The sequence below is a fragment of the Glandiceps talaboti genome, chromosome 18 (genome assembly GCF_964340395.1).
Source record: "Glandiceps talaboti chromosome 18, keGlaTala1.1, whole genome shotgun sequence".
Lineage (NCBI taxonomy): Eukaryota > Metazoa > Hemichordata > Enteropneusta > Spengelidae > Glandiceps > Glandiceps talaboti.
This window is the reverse complement of record NC_135566.1, coordinates 8688732-8705716: the sequence shown is the minus strand read 5'-3', so window position 1 is coordinate 8705716 and position 16985 is coordinate 8688732. Positions and strand designations below refer to the sequence as shown.

General features: G+C 35.6%; 1 protein-coding gene across 1 annotated transcript; it reads right to left on the bottom strand.

Moving 5' to 3' along the window:
• Window positions 1-263: 263 nt before the first annotated feature.
• Window positions 264-15760, bottom strand: LOC144449010 (solute carrier family 15 member 4-like). The gene is made up of 6 exons (XM_078139406.1): window positions 15043-15760; window positions 8281-8576; window positions 6614-6779; window positions 5629-5736; window positions 5092-5419; window positions 264-4470 (listed from the first exon to the last, which is right to left on the bottom strand). The coding sequence occupies exons 1-6, from the start codon at window positions 15625-15627 to the stop codon at window positions 4100-4102; spliced, it is 1854 nt and encodes a 617-aa protein (XP_077995532.1). The 5' UTR covers window positions 15628-15760; the 3' UTR covers window positions 264-4099.
• Between the last annotated feature and the right edge of the window lie 1225 nt (window positions 15761-16985).

The window sequence follows — 16985 nt, the reverse complement described above, 5'->3', positions numbered from 1 at the left end:
AATGTACAGATTACAAGCCAACCACTCTAACCATTCAACCATCATGACTCCACAACCAGCATTGTACTGATTACAAGCCAGTCACTCTAACCATTCAACCATCATGACCACACAACCAGCAATGTACAGATTACAAGGCAACCACTCAACCATCATGACTCCACAACCAGCTTTGCACAGATTACAAGCCAGCCACTCTAACCATTCAACCATCACAATACACAATAAGGCAACATAAACATACAGGTATTATTTACTGTTTTATTTTCTTGACCGAGTGAAGAGATCTATATTAATACAAATCAAAACATTATCTGCATAATATTTTGAGTTATTTTATGCAGCATCTTGTCTGATTAATGATATCAATCATATTCAAAATACAAAATATTTGTGTCAAAATAATATTACATATCTCGCATAAAAAAAAATTCTTATCAAATATTAGTTTCCAAAAGTTAATTCTTACTAAAGGCAGGAGTGAAAGTATGTATTGTGGTGCTGAGTCTATTCTGGCATAGTTACTGACTGGGAGAGAGCATTCATTTGCCAGTGATCATCACATTATTAGCTGGGTGAACAGTTTGTAATTGGCTGTGGTGAATCCCTTGAAAGGGGCCAACTGATTGGCAGACAGTTTGAAAGGGTTCATCTGATTGGTAAACAGAGACTCACTTTACATTTCAAACCAAAATCAGGCTTGTAGTAGAAGTTCTCAGTAATGTAGTAAAATATACGACCGTCACAAAACCTCCAAATCGCTCTCTAACTCTGAAGTGAAAGTACACTGTAAGATACGTCATGAGAGGGGTTGACCGATGTGTGAGGGCGCCCCGTCATGGCGTACCTTACAGACTAAAGCGAAAAGTATGGCAGGCACAAAATCCTTGCATAACTTCAGGCAGACAACCTCCCTAAGACAGTCATGAATCACTGATATGACTCCCTAGTATGACGCCCATATTTGTTATCTGGTTTCGATATGCAATAGTGATATAAACATTAGTGTAAAATATATGCATTCTGATTAAGTATTATTGTATGCATTCAGAAAGGCTTCTTGGTTAAACATCTACAACATTCAGTACAAAAAATGTTGATGCATTATCGCTGAAGTCATTGTTAGTCTTACAAATCCTAGCAGAAATTTTTTGGTAAACACAGTTCTAGAGTAAAGTGCATATTTTACATGCAAAGGCTTTTTACAGGCAGCTGGCAGTATTATACAAATTGCAGCGGATAGTTATCTTATACATGCCCATATCTAGTGTAAAGAAGACTTCTTAAAATATCAAATAAAATACATGGATATGAAAATGATGTGAGAGCATTCTATCTGGTTTTTGGAACTGTTATAATGAAATCAAGTGAAAGATTGTCTCCAGGACATTTTCAGCCTCTGATGGTAAATCAGAAGTGTTGTGTACGAGTTGCAGCAAAGCAGTCAACTACCCTAAAAAATATAAAATGGTATTATTTATGTGTTTGGACCTGAGCCCATCTCTTTAATAATAGTGATTTTGAAACCAATTGGTTTGAAAAAAAAGTCACCTGGTCTTGTCTGTTGACATTCAAATTAAAAAAGGCACCTGGTCTTGTCTTTTGGCATTCAAATTAAGTCCACTGATATCAATGACATTAGCATATTGAAATTTCTCTCACCTGGATTGTCATTTACACTAAACATACAACCATGATCTCTGTATGAATATTGCTTTATAGTTACTATGACAACCAGCAAAAGAGGTCAAATAACAGCTTTTGTGATTGGTTGATGGAAGACTTTGAGAATTGACTTCCATTACAAGATAACTTCTAAGAAACATTGCCATATTTCCAGACAAGTATCTGTGTCATTACAAGTATTAAAAGTAAAATGCTTTAATTTTCTGGATGGAAATATATTCTTTTTGACTTTGTTGAACAGAAGATTTAAGTATCAAAAAGTATCATTAATGATCATCTGAAAACCGTTTTTACAAACATGAAATATTGCTCACAGAGTCTGAAAAAATATCACAAATAATCCACAATTTCTTGCTGACATCTCATCAGCATCGCCATGACATCAGAACAGTACACTCCTGACACTGACAATGTTCATGATATATTTATCGGTGAAGATTTGGCATTATTCGTAAACTTTCTGACTCCATGAGAAGCAATATTTTATGTTTAACGTGAAAACAGAGATGCATTGTCATAATTCTTATGAAATGTTTAACTATTACGGATATCAAAATGAATTACTGGTATTAAAATGACAGAATTACTGATATCAAAACTGTCGTGAACTATCCGATATTGTGCAAAATGATTCAACCATTTTGGCAGCCATTGGTGCTTTCATAATGACTGTAAGAATGCATAACAGATACATGGTTGTTAATACTGTGGCATGAGACACTTTGTAATACATCTGTACACATTTGCAAAATTTGATTTTTTTTCAAGGAATAATAAGTATCAAAATACTATTTTTTTTCCAAATTGTTGATTATGATTGCTAATTTCTTATTATATTTTATAAAAAAGATCAAATGATATCAAGTATTATTGTGTATTTTGTACAATTTTCTGCCAGCAGACGACAGGCAGTTTTAGGTTTATAGCATACCGAAATTACTTTTTTCCCACTTATCTCTTTGGTATGAATATTCAAATATGTTAATCAAATATTGTGTCAATCATGTTTGTGCAAGGCATTCATTGGTCAAAAGATATTGTGTACATTTGCATATTCATGACATAATTTGTGATCAATATTTACATCAACCCTCGACTTTCGTTAATAGGAATGTATTTCATGAAAGCACAACTAGAATTTCCTCACGAAGGTGACACCCCTATCTCTTTGAAAACTCAAAATTGATACAACTTTCAAATTATAAGTTTTAATGAAAACAATATTTGTAAAATAACAATCTTGTTGTAAATGTCATTTCCGATTTGTTTCTCTGTTATCATCAGCTGATACATATGCAAATTCCCAATGAATGTAACTGTACATGTACTAGAGGGTAACTTTGTTGTTACTCTCCACGGTGCGAAGATGGTCTACCTATTTTTGTAGCTGTACTCTCTGCCGAGTTACTCAGTGTATTACATACAGTGTACAGCAGTACATCAATGGTGAAGTACACTGGTCTACAGCTGCTGGTGTGCTAGCTGCTGGTGGTACAATGAAGCCACTAGTGGTACAATGAAGTGTGTACACTAACACAACACACACTCTCCACTATGTATCAGCGGCAGAGTCATGCAGTGGTATGTTTGTGATGTTCTACACCAGTGTACCATTAGTGGAGTAGACAACATACTGCCACTGTACCTGCACGACTGTGTTAAATTGTGGATGGGAATTTGCATGTGGACGAGTTGATTAGGGTGGTTAAAAAATCCTTCACATAGCAAACTCTGTCCTACCAGGTCCCCAAATTACACAACTGAGTTGACTAGGGGCACAGGGGTGGTTTGAACTTCCCAAAGGACTTTAGGCATTCAGAAATAAATGGCAGTGACAAGGGTCAATCCAGCAACTTGCAGATTCCAAGCTGGCCACTCTAACCATTCAACCATCATGACATCACATAGAATTCAGTTAGCCATGGTACAATTTGTGTGCAGTATTTTTGCAAAACAAACTGGTTTTATCCAAGGAAATAATAAACCTTTGTGACTTCATTGTCCTTGTTTGCATTCTTGTGTCAACAGTAAGCGATATGTGCCTCAAAATTCAAAAAAAATTTCAAAAAATCTGTTCACATATACAAAAGTTCTTTTAAAATTATACAAAAAAAATTGTAAATTTTTCATATTAAGTTCTGCTGTGACATTTTTTATTGTAACTTTCAAATTCTGCAGAAGCAGATTTCAAATCCTGGTTTTGGAAGACTTGTGCATTTTGACTTAGTTGAGTACTCCTGACTGACTCCCTAAGTTGCTTATATATATATGAAAAACTGCCACAAAGTATCTATTTTATGCATCATATGGTTTATACATATGTCTTTGTACATGTTGTGACAAGGTGGCTGAATCCTCCCTGACTCCCTAAGTTGCTCATTAAATATGAAACACTGCAACAAAGTATCCATTTTCATCCATCATATGAGTTATAGACATCTCGTTGTACATGTCTTGCCTGTGGTGACGTCTGACCTAAGTAATCCTTCGTTCTGCCATTTCTCGTCGATGAAAACTTTGCCGGCTTGTCATATTTGCGGGTAATCCAAATGAATATGAAAAGGGTAACAAACTGAATACCACCAAGAAGAAAGAAGTAATTTTCCAGATGTCCCTTGTTGATGTCTCCGCGATCTTCCTTTGTCATCCAGCGTATGAAAGGTTGTGAAATAAGGAACAAAAGCCCAGATCCCAGTAAGGATCCTACACCACTGGCAAGGCAAAAGAGTCCCATGATTAGGCCCTGCATTGACTTGGGTGCTTGTGAATATGCAAACTCCAAACCTAAAAAAATAATAATAAAAATATGATCAAACTTAATTAATTTTTCAAGATATTAATATTTGCATATTCATGTCTAAATTACCATGGGTACCCTAATGGGTCAGTCGGTCACGAATGACTAAAATAAAAGGCAAAAAAGTAAGTGTGTGCATATGCTGTAATGTTCTTTGCTTTTGCTAAGCATAATTTTAACTGTCTGGTCGAAGACTAAAAGATAATAAAGGATAAGCCTAGATACCTATACTACCATGTTGAATCATCATGTTACTGTCAGCGTTTTCTTGGATTAGCCCATAGAGGGTGCTATTTCTTCAAAATATATTTTATCAGTTCTAAGAAATATAGGGCAAGTCGTTTTATGAAAAACAGAACCATATAAAGAATAATTCTGGTCATATTCTGAGACACGTATTCTTTCTCTAGTCAAAGCAAATCACTGATAAGACTTCTGTGATATGTGAATATTGCCCTAGGGAAAATAGTATGTGAATAGTGTCCCCTATATGCAAATTGAGGTCACTATGGGTCAATAGTCCACACCATGTGGTACGGTCTAAGCCAATCACTGAAGGCTATATGAACACAATGTGTTATTATTAATAATATTATCACTATGCCTACCTGCAACACTGGCAAACACTTCACTAACACCAATAAGTGCATACTGTGGTATTTGCCAGAATATCCACATATTAGCAGCGTGGTACTGCGTACCACTAATGTACTCAGTCCAATTACCGTTGTTCTCCAGACAACGTCTGCGTTCAATTTCTACAATCCCTGCACACACCATAGCACATACACTGAACACCATTCCGATGGCTATACGTTTTAACATGGAGAGGTTGTAACCACGACGTTCCAAACACGGATATACACAGCGATCCATAATAGGAATCAATATCAGGAGTAAAATGATATCAAATAATGTCAGCCAGGCTGCCGGCACCTGTCAATCAAATCAAAATTTGAAATTAATGTACATAATATGATACAAAGTTCTTATTCTGATTTACCAGAGTTTTCTTTATCTGTTTGTACTTTGTATCAATGAAAAATAATGAACTCTTTTAGTTATCAAACTTTAACAATGTGAGCCGTACAGAAAAGTAAATCTTAAATGAATAGAGTGTATATATCAGGTTGGACTGATATTACCTGGAAATCCTGTGAGTGTACTGGTACATAGGAACTATTGAGTGTTCTATTGTCTGGATAGAATGATATTCTCATATGTAAACCTTGCAGTAGGAACGTTGTCTGCATCTGCAGAGAAATACGGACATAATTGGAGTATTTATTCAGACAAGAAAGATATATCATTACTCCTCATTACTTCGATAAATTTGACTGTATGTCAGCTAATACTTTGAGTACTCATCCATATAACCACACACGCCCACATATATATGATAGACACAATACAGTCCCAGACACCTACACACATATATATAGTCACATACATTCCAAGACACCTACACAAATAAATACGCACACATACAGTTCCACACACCTACGCACATATATAGACAGACACATACAGTCCCACACACCTACACATATATAGACAGACACATAACGTCCCAGACACCTACACACATATATAGACAGACACATAATGTCCCAGACACCTACACAAATATATAGACAGACACATAGTCCCAGAAACCTACACACATATATAGACAAACACATACAGCCCTATACATCTACACACATATTATATGTATGCAGGTACAGACTGATCTGGACAAGTGAAGGGGTTATGAATGAACAGATGGACAGACACAGTGACATACATGCATGCATGGGCACACACACACACACACACACACACACACACACACACACACACACAGAGACACACACACACACACACACAGTCATTCTCTTAAAGTCATTCTCTTAAAACGATTGGCAATTTCTGTCTAATCTCAATCACATGTATACAAGCATAGATTTCCAAAAAAAAGGTCAGATTATATCACTAAATGCATGTTTGACAAGAACTACAATTTCAAATATACAAGTAGTTTCGCAAATGAATTTATTGATAAGGCATGAATTTTCCCTTAAAGCAGTGAAACGAAATCTCTAAATTCTCCCTAACCCACCTTGATGAGAGAGTCAATGCAATACTTACCTGATAATAAACCATCCAGTAGGGAATGAGGGCCAGAAAGACTGGTATAACTTTGCCTAACGCTTTCACATCCTCTACGCTGCTCTCGTGAAAACAGCCTCCATATCGTATCTTAGCCATGTCTAAGAAGACTGGTGGAGGGCCAACATCAAATGGATGATCACCGCTGAAATGTCAATGTTTTCGTCAAGTTATAATGTCATTTGTTGTACTGCTCATTTCATGTTAGTGTTCACTGGCTCTGTTTGATACAACCATGCAGCAATCAAAATAAGAAACTGCGCATTGCACACTCTATGATGGCAAGATCATAATATCTTGCTACATTGTAGTCTAACTGAAATAAACTGCAATTAGACACAGACATGCGAGTGCCAATGTTTTGATGCCTGCATTTGATGTCTGTATGATGGCATGTTAGTTCTTTTCATTTAGACAAAATGTCGCAACAAACTATACTCATTCAATCTTGCTATCTAGTACAGTTTCTTCATTTCTGTATGATTTTTGCAAACAGAGCCAATGAACACTAATATGAAATGTGCTGTATAATAGCACTCTACTTACCAAACATACTGAAGTTACAAACATTACAAATTAACAACTGTGTCACCGTATGTGATGATTTTTGTTTAACAGTGAGTGACTTATGATAACAAAACAGTAAGAAAATAATCGCATTGGCATTGTGTCAAAATTTACATTCACAACTCTAGTCAACAACAAAAGTGATTAGAGAATTCTTTAGTTGGGTGTGACTGCAATCAACTTTTAATGTAAAACACTGAGAAATAATGACTTTTCAAAAGAGAGTACAATATTCAACTACCATAGCCCTCACTTTTGCTGGAAGCTGTTTCTGAATAGCACTCTAGTGGCAGAATTATATAATCTTTTGTCTTTCTGATGACTTTGAAGGCCCTTTCAATCTATCATGGCAGTGTAGGAAAACAGAGAACACAACTTGTGTATGTACAAGCCCAATGTGCATGACTGCGCTTCAACAACTTGATTGTGACTGCAGCCATTTCATCACATCCAAGAAAATGTCCATTAGTAATGTGAGGAATTTGATTAGAGAGATCTCACATAGTAATGATAATCCACTGATGGCATCTACGGTGCATGCATTTTAAAAGACCATTTCAATAGAATGAATATGCACATTTTCTGGAACGCAATTGTATGAGCAGACTGTAAGATACGTCATGTTGTTCAGCCCCCATCAGGCTTCTAAATTATGTGAGTGATAGCTGATCGCAAGGCACTAATATCATACAGGCTATTGTATGCAAAACATTCACAACATTTGGTAAGAATCTGCACTAGGTTGATCAGTGGTATCACTTTGAAGGGCAGACCTGTTATTTCATAATTTTCTCCACTGAACCATATTCAATCTCACCAATGCCTCGACATTGACATTGACATTGACACTCGACTGTTTTACAGTGACAAGTTAGAACCATGTCTCGGAAGCACATATATCTACAGCAGCTATAGGGCTAGTCTGAAAGGGCCAGCCATTGATCCACTAATGTAACCACTCGCGTGACAAGAGTGCATTATATAAGCGGAAGGAACGCCTGGAACTTTCAGGCTACTACAGGGCTACTATGTGTAAGCATGTATTAGGATACATCCATGGTATAACCATTCAGACTTACTTGTCCTGCAAGTATTCCTGCCGTCTCTTCCTGTTCTTAAATGCCATACAAATAATCCTACAGGTATTGGTCATGACACTACCAGCTGGTTTCTTCACCACATAAAAACATCTCCCCAACAAAAACACAAGGAAAGCTAAGCCAACTGACGCTGCTGGGATGAGAAACCCGATGAAAAAGTCTTTGTTTTGTTGAATGTATGCAACGAGTCCTAACGCAAATAATGATCCCAGATTAACTGCCCAGTAGTACCAATTGAAGAATGCTCTCGTCACCTCTGGACCTTCATGTTTCACCTAAACGATAACAAACAAGAGAGCCGAGTTAGCTACATACTGGAAAAGTTTTTGAAACTGTTTTGAAAGATATACATGTAACGGTTTGCTTGTAATATCGTACACGTTGAACCAACAGTATTGAATCATCCATAGTAAACATGTTTGTGTAGCTGTATGCGCAATATGAAATCCAATCAAATTTATTTTTGGTACGCACCCAAAAATCAGCACCCTGATCATGACCATAATTTTGACTTATTACTTTACCTATAAATTAAATAGACCTCTAATTAACATACATGTCTAATTATTGGTATTGTAACAATTTTCAATAAATGTATTGTTGGTTCTCTGATCAGTAAATATACTTCAGTTACAGCTTGTATTACAGCGATTCGTAGTGACAAGGCCCCTTAGGTCACTCATATTTTCTTGGCTGAACGAAGTCAAAAATTGGGGAATAATAACTCCAAGGAGTAGTAAAATATATCATCATCGTTTCTCCTGTTATTGTTATATTTAGAAAGATTTATATTTGCTGTACACATGATACTAACAATGACGCAAAGTAAAAGTGAAAGTAAACCAGTCCATATTATTTTCTACTGAAATTCTATTTTGAGCTTTTCTACAATCCAGAGAAGACCTAAAAAGTAAACACACAGAACAAATTTAGAAGTGAAAGTAAAGTAAACTATTCCATATTATTGTTTCAAAAATTTCTTCTCAACCATTTTGAAAATTTTCCCAGTTTGGACGGCATATGTTATAGGGAAGAAAGTGAAATTGAACTAATTATTTTTTATATTGTTTCAGAAATTTGTAATTTCTGTAAAATTCTACCATTTTAAAGTTGTACTACTGCCTACAGCTGGAATGTTTTTTGAAAACTGTTTTTGTTAGATATAGTAACTTAATCACAATATTGTAGACCTGTAGGTAAACATATTTGTGTAGGAGTATGTATAGCATGGTGCAATACATCAAATCAAATTCATTTTTTGGTCCATACCCAAAAAACAGCGCCCTCTATGAATCACAATTTCAACTTATTGCTATACTACATATAGATAGAACAGACCTCTTATTAAAATGTACAATGTCATAATATTGGTATTTTTAACAATTTTGAGTAAATACACTGTTGGTTTTCTGAAGGTTAAAAATAATACCCCAGATACATCTAGTGCACCTTTAAGGAAGTGCGAAACCTAGAGGGAGAAATTGGGAAATTCCCCCATAGTTGTTTACACGTATTCTATGTAAATGCAATAAATTATCCTGTAATTCAGGAGTATGTAACACTTCACATGTTTGCATTGTTGACAAAGTAAAAACTCAAAAGAAAGTTGATTGCCTGTACTGACGTACGACATACCTTCAACTATATCTGAGTAATAAATACCCTACCTAGACAGTGGTTACTAACCACAGTACGTTAAAATAACCATTGTTCCACAAACCAATTTCCACCCCCACCTCCACCCCTACCCCCTTCCTCAAAAAATACACACCCACACCTGAATAAATAATCAATATTAAACAAAGGTCAACAGACAAATTCTGAAAATCTTATCTGAGGAAAACCAAGTAAAAATAATTGTTGTGCAAAGGAAAGCAGGAAAATTTTGATAGCTAACTACAATATAACTTAAGAGGCCGTTCAATTTTTTTGTGTTAAATTTTCAGTGCAATTGTTATGGGTGGTAAGTAGGTAAAATCTACCAGAGTTCCCCAGCTATTTTGGGGTTTCCATCAATGGTATAATGTTTTGAAAAGGATGCTGGTTTTTCCAGATTGCCTCATTTCAGTGACAAGGTTAAGGTTGCCAGACTTTATCAAAAACAGTTATTTTTTATATAACAAGGTACCTGTAGCATTCTGCATACTGAAGCATAGTTGCTACTGGCAGAGAACTCAAGCCTGGTATTATGGCCTAAGGCATACAACTTAGTTACATAACTATCATTTGGGTATCACACACAAAAGTCTAGAAACATTCTACATGTATTATGTATTATGGTATTAACTGCACAACAACAACAAAGACAATTTTGAATGTCATCAAATTAAATATACATCCACACTGACAACTAGAAACTGGTTCTGTGATTCACTGGCGCCTATGATATGCACTGTAGTTGGACTGATTCTAGTTTTATAGAAGTTATAGAATAGATCAATCGAGGTTTTATGAGTAGTTGTAGTTTCACTCCAGTAAAAGGCTGGTTTTTCCAAACTCAGTTTGTTCCTCTTTAACATGGTTATGTGGTTAACCACACATTGACCAATTACTCCATTCATAGAAACCACACTTAGCATATACTTTAACTACAATTGGTTTTCCCCAAAAAGGTAATTGTACTAGTATATATTATGCTTATGCTCTTCTGAAGTGAGGTAATTATCCATTTGCATGTACATGTATATCAAACTAGTTGAAGTCATTCCAAAAATACATGTTCTGTTCCTGGTAATGTTACATTTCACTGGACCAAACATCAGATTTCAACCATTGTATGAATCTACATTTTACATAAATTTTTGTATTTATCTGTTTGTTTGTTTGTTTGTTTGTCTTTTCAATAAAGTTAGACCACCCTCACATTTCTATTTAGGAGTACATGAAAATCACAATTTTCTGCTTTCAATTGTCAATATATACACTCATCTCATGACATGTAATTCAGTTCACTGCTTTTTAAAAACATTCAAACTTGGTCAAGGACTACTGAAACTTAAATGGAGACGAAACAATTCTACTTCTTCTGAATAAATTTGAACTTTCTATTTGACCTTTCATTTATCAAGCGTAGGTATCCAAATGATCTACATTGTGTGATTAGTTACATGTAGTTTCTATTGTATTCAATGAATTCCATTATGATTTACAATACAGTCATGAATGTCACAAGAAAGCCAAGGTCTTCACATGTTTGCCTATCATGGAGGACTAGCAAGTACACATACGTGTACCTTCACCTGGGCTGTGAACTTGACCTTGACAAACAACTGATATCTACATGTAAATTATGGTTATAAGTACAGATGTCTAAATACAGCATAGCACATCATATTTCAAAGATAATATTGCTACATTCCTGAACACAGACCTGTTAACATGTTACACCCCATCATTACCCTGACCTCAGTAGATCATAAAAATATGAAATATTAGTAAGTATCTTAGCCCTGAGATTTGTCATGGTCGATCATGGCAAGGGTCGTGGTCACAAGCTGTGTACCATGACATATCTGTGGACTATTAAGACTGGGAGTTTCTCTGTTGTTATTCTTCGAATAAGTAATGGCTACTTGTGTACTTGATTTTTGGGTAAAAGTTTCTGTCTCGAAATACTAAACTTTGACTCAAAAAATTGTCTAGTACTTTAAAGTCAGAACATGTGGGGCGAAGTTATCAACGTAATGGGTAATTCGCTAAGTTTGTCGTCATTTCCGTCTAAGCTATGTATGATTCTTGGTGACCCACAAGAAAGAATGATTATAAATTTTGTTTCTTTAGTTATTCGGAAATATATATATTGGGTAAAATTAAAGGAACAGAAACCATCCTTTAGGGAATTCAATTTATTACTTTGTAACATATATAATATAGAACTATTTAATGCTAGGGCAAATGATAAAGTAAATTTCCATCAAATGAAGTGGCTACCTTTGCACCAATTTTGTGTAAATACGAACACGTCATTAGTTGAAGTCTAGTTGCTGTTTTTTTTTGTTTTTTTCCACAAAATCAAACTCTTTGGATGCAAGTCAAATTTTCTCTGGCCTTTCTTGTATTCTTTTCGTTCTGTTTTTCCTTGTGTGCTGTATACTTCTTTGTTTTGTACGTAAATAAAAAAGAGAAAAAAATTAAAAAAAAAAAAAAAAAAAAAAAGAAAAAAAAAAAAAAAAAAAAAAAAAAAGTCAGAACATGTACGCAGTGATTCACACCTATGTGTCTATTGTCTATCTCTAAGTCAACAATTCATGGGTCAAAACAGTACATGTGGTATTTTTAGAAAATGAGGCATAAAATTTCCTGTACTGTAACTAATACAATGCCCCACTTCTTCTACAGGGTGTGTAGTCATAAAGTTCCTTATCAAAAAGTACAAGCCATACCTATATCTCCATAGTAACAACTACTCATGTATGATGTAATATACCGTGTTTCAATTCTGTAACAGATTTATTTCCTGATATTTTTGGTCCACAATTTTAATTATGAATTTTCTGTATAATCCAGTATTTTATTTATTTTCTTTTAATATGAGCTTTGTATCCTTCAGTAATTCCCTGGGAAATATTTCATCATGTATGAATAAATATTCATTATAGTACGGGATCTTTCAAATTTTCACAATTGAGCCCCAAGTGAATTTGTCATGTTTTTGTCTATTTTCAGCATGTGTCATTTTTAACAAATTTTTTGCTTTTTGTGAAAATAAATCTCATCTGATTTTCCACTCTCAATATGTTTTCCTCTAAAATTTATCTTACAATGAGAGTGATTTCTCTTTTGTCAGTTTGTATTTTCTATCCTTGATTCCATTCAAGCAAGTCCTAGTTTCTGTTTGTTAGCTTTCGCTTTGTATTATTTCTTTTGTTCTTTTAAATTTGCATTTTCTTCATTTCAAACCTGAAGTTTTCTCAAATGAGCCCACTTAGCTTTGAGAGTATTGACAAATTAAAGTCAGCACCATTGTTCTCCTCTTACCATGTGCAGAAGTATCATAAATACAAGTACAGAGTTAAGGAGTCATTACATTTTAGTTATCGGGTATGCTAAACTATCAACTCCTGGCTAGAAATGTCTTGACAGTTTTGTATTCATTTACTGCTAAAGTGCCAGACTAGTTCCTGACAACCGTCGTCCGACTTTACACTCCGTTATCTTCACACATTATTGTGTGAAGATAACGTAGTGGAAAATCAGAACACGGTCGTCAGGAACTAGACTACTAAAGTGCTTACTAATAAATTCTTGTTACATGTTTACAGACTGTGGTGGTGATGGTGCGGTCACGGTGCTGCTGTGGTGGTGGTAATGATGGTTGTGTGATGGTGGTGGTGATGGCAATGTGTGGTAGTGGTGATGGTTATGGTGGTGATGATAGCAGTGGTGATAGTGGCAGTGACAATGGTGGTGGTAGGGATGGTTGTGCAATAGTGGTGGTAGGGATGGTTGTGCAATAGTGGTGGTAGGGATGGCTGTGATGGTGGTGGCAGTGACAGTGGTGGTGGCCCTAAGGGATGGTTGTGCAGTGGTGGTAGCAATGGTGGTGCTAGGGATGGTCATGTGGTATTGGTAGGGATGGTGGTGGTGATAGTAGCGGCTGTGGTGGTGGTGGGGGTGGTTCAAATGAATAACAGCTAGCTAGGTGGTGAGGGTTTATCAAGCGGTCTAATCTCACTGTAATCATTAGATAATGGTCTAATCAGTAAGTCACATGTTCAACTATCTGTGACAACCACATGGTGAATATGTACTCCTAATACTTATAGTGCTGTTACGAACACTTCACTAAAAAAATGTTTCAGCTACTCTTCTACTTGTCACTAATGAAATAGTAGTTCACCATGGCGACAATGCTTACTTGACATGACATCACTCAAAAATTTAGATTCATTTTCCCAAAGTATAATTTTCAATTGAGTAGATATTATCTTCTGTATAAAAATAGATGTCCTTGCATTTATCTCTGTTTGGTTCATCATGCCCTATATAATCAAGACTTTCTGCACGATAAAAAGTCTTAGAGAGACAACACCATAATTTGACAGATTTACTTAAGTTCTGGTTTTGTTTGAGAAAACACAGTAAAAATCAAATAATTCCATTCATTAGAGAGTATATTTATATTTGGTAAATCTGATAAATCTCTGTCTTGTAAGTTGGAGGGAACAAACCCAGACTGACATGAGCGAGTCATTCCAGTAGAATTGACATACATTTATGTCACAAAACACTGAGAACATAATACTCTTCAATGAATGAAACAATTTTAGCAGTTTTAGTCAGGTTTTTTCACTCAACATTGAGAGGAAGCAGAATAAATATAATATAATTTACATTGTTTCATAAACTTGGTAGAGGTGTTGGTGAAATGTGTGGGGAACTTCTTCAATACCAGAATGAAGTTGAACAAATATATACCCAAGAAAATTTAGACTGCTGCTCGGATCATACATTTGTCTAATAGTTTTGAACAACTTGACAAACTTTTCAAATAAAACAAAGTTTTATAAAATTTCAGTTCTGTTGCTTTTTGTAATTATTGGTCTGCCCCCCCCCCCCCCCCCCCCCTTACATCACACCCAACAATTTTTTTTAAAAGTTCATTCATTTATGCTTGAAGTTTCTCTATGGAGGTTCAATGTTTGCGGTATGATTTATTCAGATCTTGTGGCAATCTTATCACACATACTCCATGAACAAGGTAATCTGTTTTGAAAATATTTTTTGTAAAAATGATCTCACCTGGTCAGCACCGAAGGGAGCAAGATTTGCACTCACAGACCCAGCACCGATTGAGATGATAAACAAACCAAGTAACACTGCCCAGGAACAGTATTCTTCAAACATTGTCCATGTCGGTAAATCATCTGCTTTCGCCCCTTTAATATTAATCCAATCACGCGATAATTCTCCGCAAAATTTCAACAGAAAATTCTTGTTATCCTGTTCACTGGCGTAGCCAAGAACCGGCAAAAATGCAAAACCAATCATATATACAATGAAACTAAATGCTATAGTTTTGAAACGTCCCAGAGTTGTATCAGCAATCCAACCGAACAGCACAGACATAACGTATGCGAAGCCCATTAGGAAAAATAAAGCACTTGCAGCACTTTGAGCAAGCCAGTCAAATGGTTCATGGTTGAGAAACAGTACAAAATTTGCTGTTATTCCGTAGAAAGCAATTCGTTCCAAACCCTCGGTGAACAGTACCGCCGTACATGCTGCGATACGATGGGATTTCGAGCGCTGAACGTACGAACCAAACACGTCACTGTCGATACTGCGCTGGCGGGAAAGTAAAGGCCTTCTCTCCGTTTTATCCATGTTCGAGGATTAGAGCACCAATATCAAATGAAGTGAGGTAATGTTTCAACGTTCAAAATGGAAGTGTAAAGGAACTTCGACACATATTTTCAGAACGACGGACGTAGCAGTCGCCATATTCTGTACTGTAGAAGTCATGTGACTCATGTGACCTTCAAACTCACATGACTAACCGTCACAACAATAGCAATGCCTTTGCATGTTGCAGGATCATCAAAGGTCAGTAACTTTTTTTTTCTCTGTGCAGTAGTAAGTACGCCCACGGTTCCTCCGTCAATATGGATCAACCACGCAGATATACCACCACAGGAACACGTATAAAGCACCATGAGCCTCAGACTACTAAAGGTTAGTGGTCAGAGCATGAGCATAGACTGGTACCGATCACTTAGGGAGTGTCCAGATTTTACCTCCAGGGGGACCCCTTTTTGTGAAATTTTTGTTTAGCCCCCCCCCCCCTAATTTTTCCTGGGAAAAATTGATGCCCCCCCCCGAAGTAAAATCTTGACAGTCCCTTAGGAGATTTATTAAATTCCCATAATCTTCAAATATTGTGAGTTTGTTATTCACACACTTTTATTTTTAGAGAAGTTTTGACCTCAATTTGTTTTGTTTTTCTCTGTTACTAGCCATCTCCTAATTATAGACAGACAGATAGACAGACAGACAGACAGACAGACAGACAGACAGACAGACAGACAGACAGAGGTAGGTAGGTAGGTAGGTAGGTAGGTAGGTAGGTAGGTAGGTAGGTAGGTAGGTAGATAGATAGATAGATAGATAGATAGATAGATAGATAGATAGATAGATAGATAGATAGATAGATAGATAGATAGATAGATAGATAGATAGATAGTGGGTATGATTTTTTTTATTTGATTTTTTTTTAATAGCTTTTTCGTTCCGGGGGTTTAACTTCAAACAAACGTTTTTTGGGGTTAAGCCCCAGAATGATAAAAGCTCAAAACGCCAAGCGATCAGCATGATCAGAGCACTCAGGCTTAGTTATGTTTATGAAACCAAACAAACAAAATATATAAATAAACAATAAATGGATAAATTAATAAATACTGACAAGCATCAACAAGAGGGTAATTACAAATCATTATCAACTACAAGAATTATTATATGTTTTCCTATGTGTATGTATAAATTGTGTTCATTTTGCATACAGGAAAACATAGTAATTCTTGTAGTTGGTAATGATTTGTAACACTCCCTTGTTGATGCTTGTCAGTATTTATTTATCTATTTATCTATTTATTTATTTATTTATTTATTTATTTATTTATCTATTTATTTATTTATTTATTCATCTATTTATTGTTTGCTAGTTTGTTCATTTATTTATTTATTTA

Coding starts and splice junctions, on each gene's coding strand:
- LOC144449010 (XM_078139406.1), bottom strand. CDS start 15,627: ATGGATAAAACGGAGAGAAGGCCTTTACTTTCCCGCCAGCGCAGTATC. Junction 5,737..6,613: donor ACTGGATGGTTTATTATCAG/GTAAGTATTGCA, acceptor ATTTCTCTGCAG/ATGCAGACAACGTTCCTACT. Junction 4,471..5,091: donor AGTGTTTGCCAGTGTTGCAG/GTAGGCATAGTG, acceptor TTATTTTTTTAG/GTTTGGAGTTTGCATATTCA.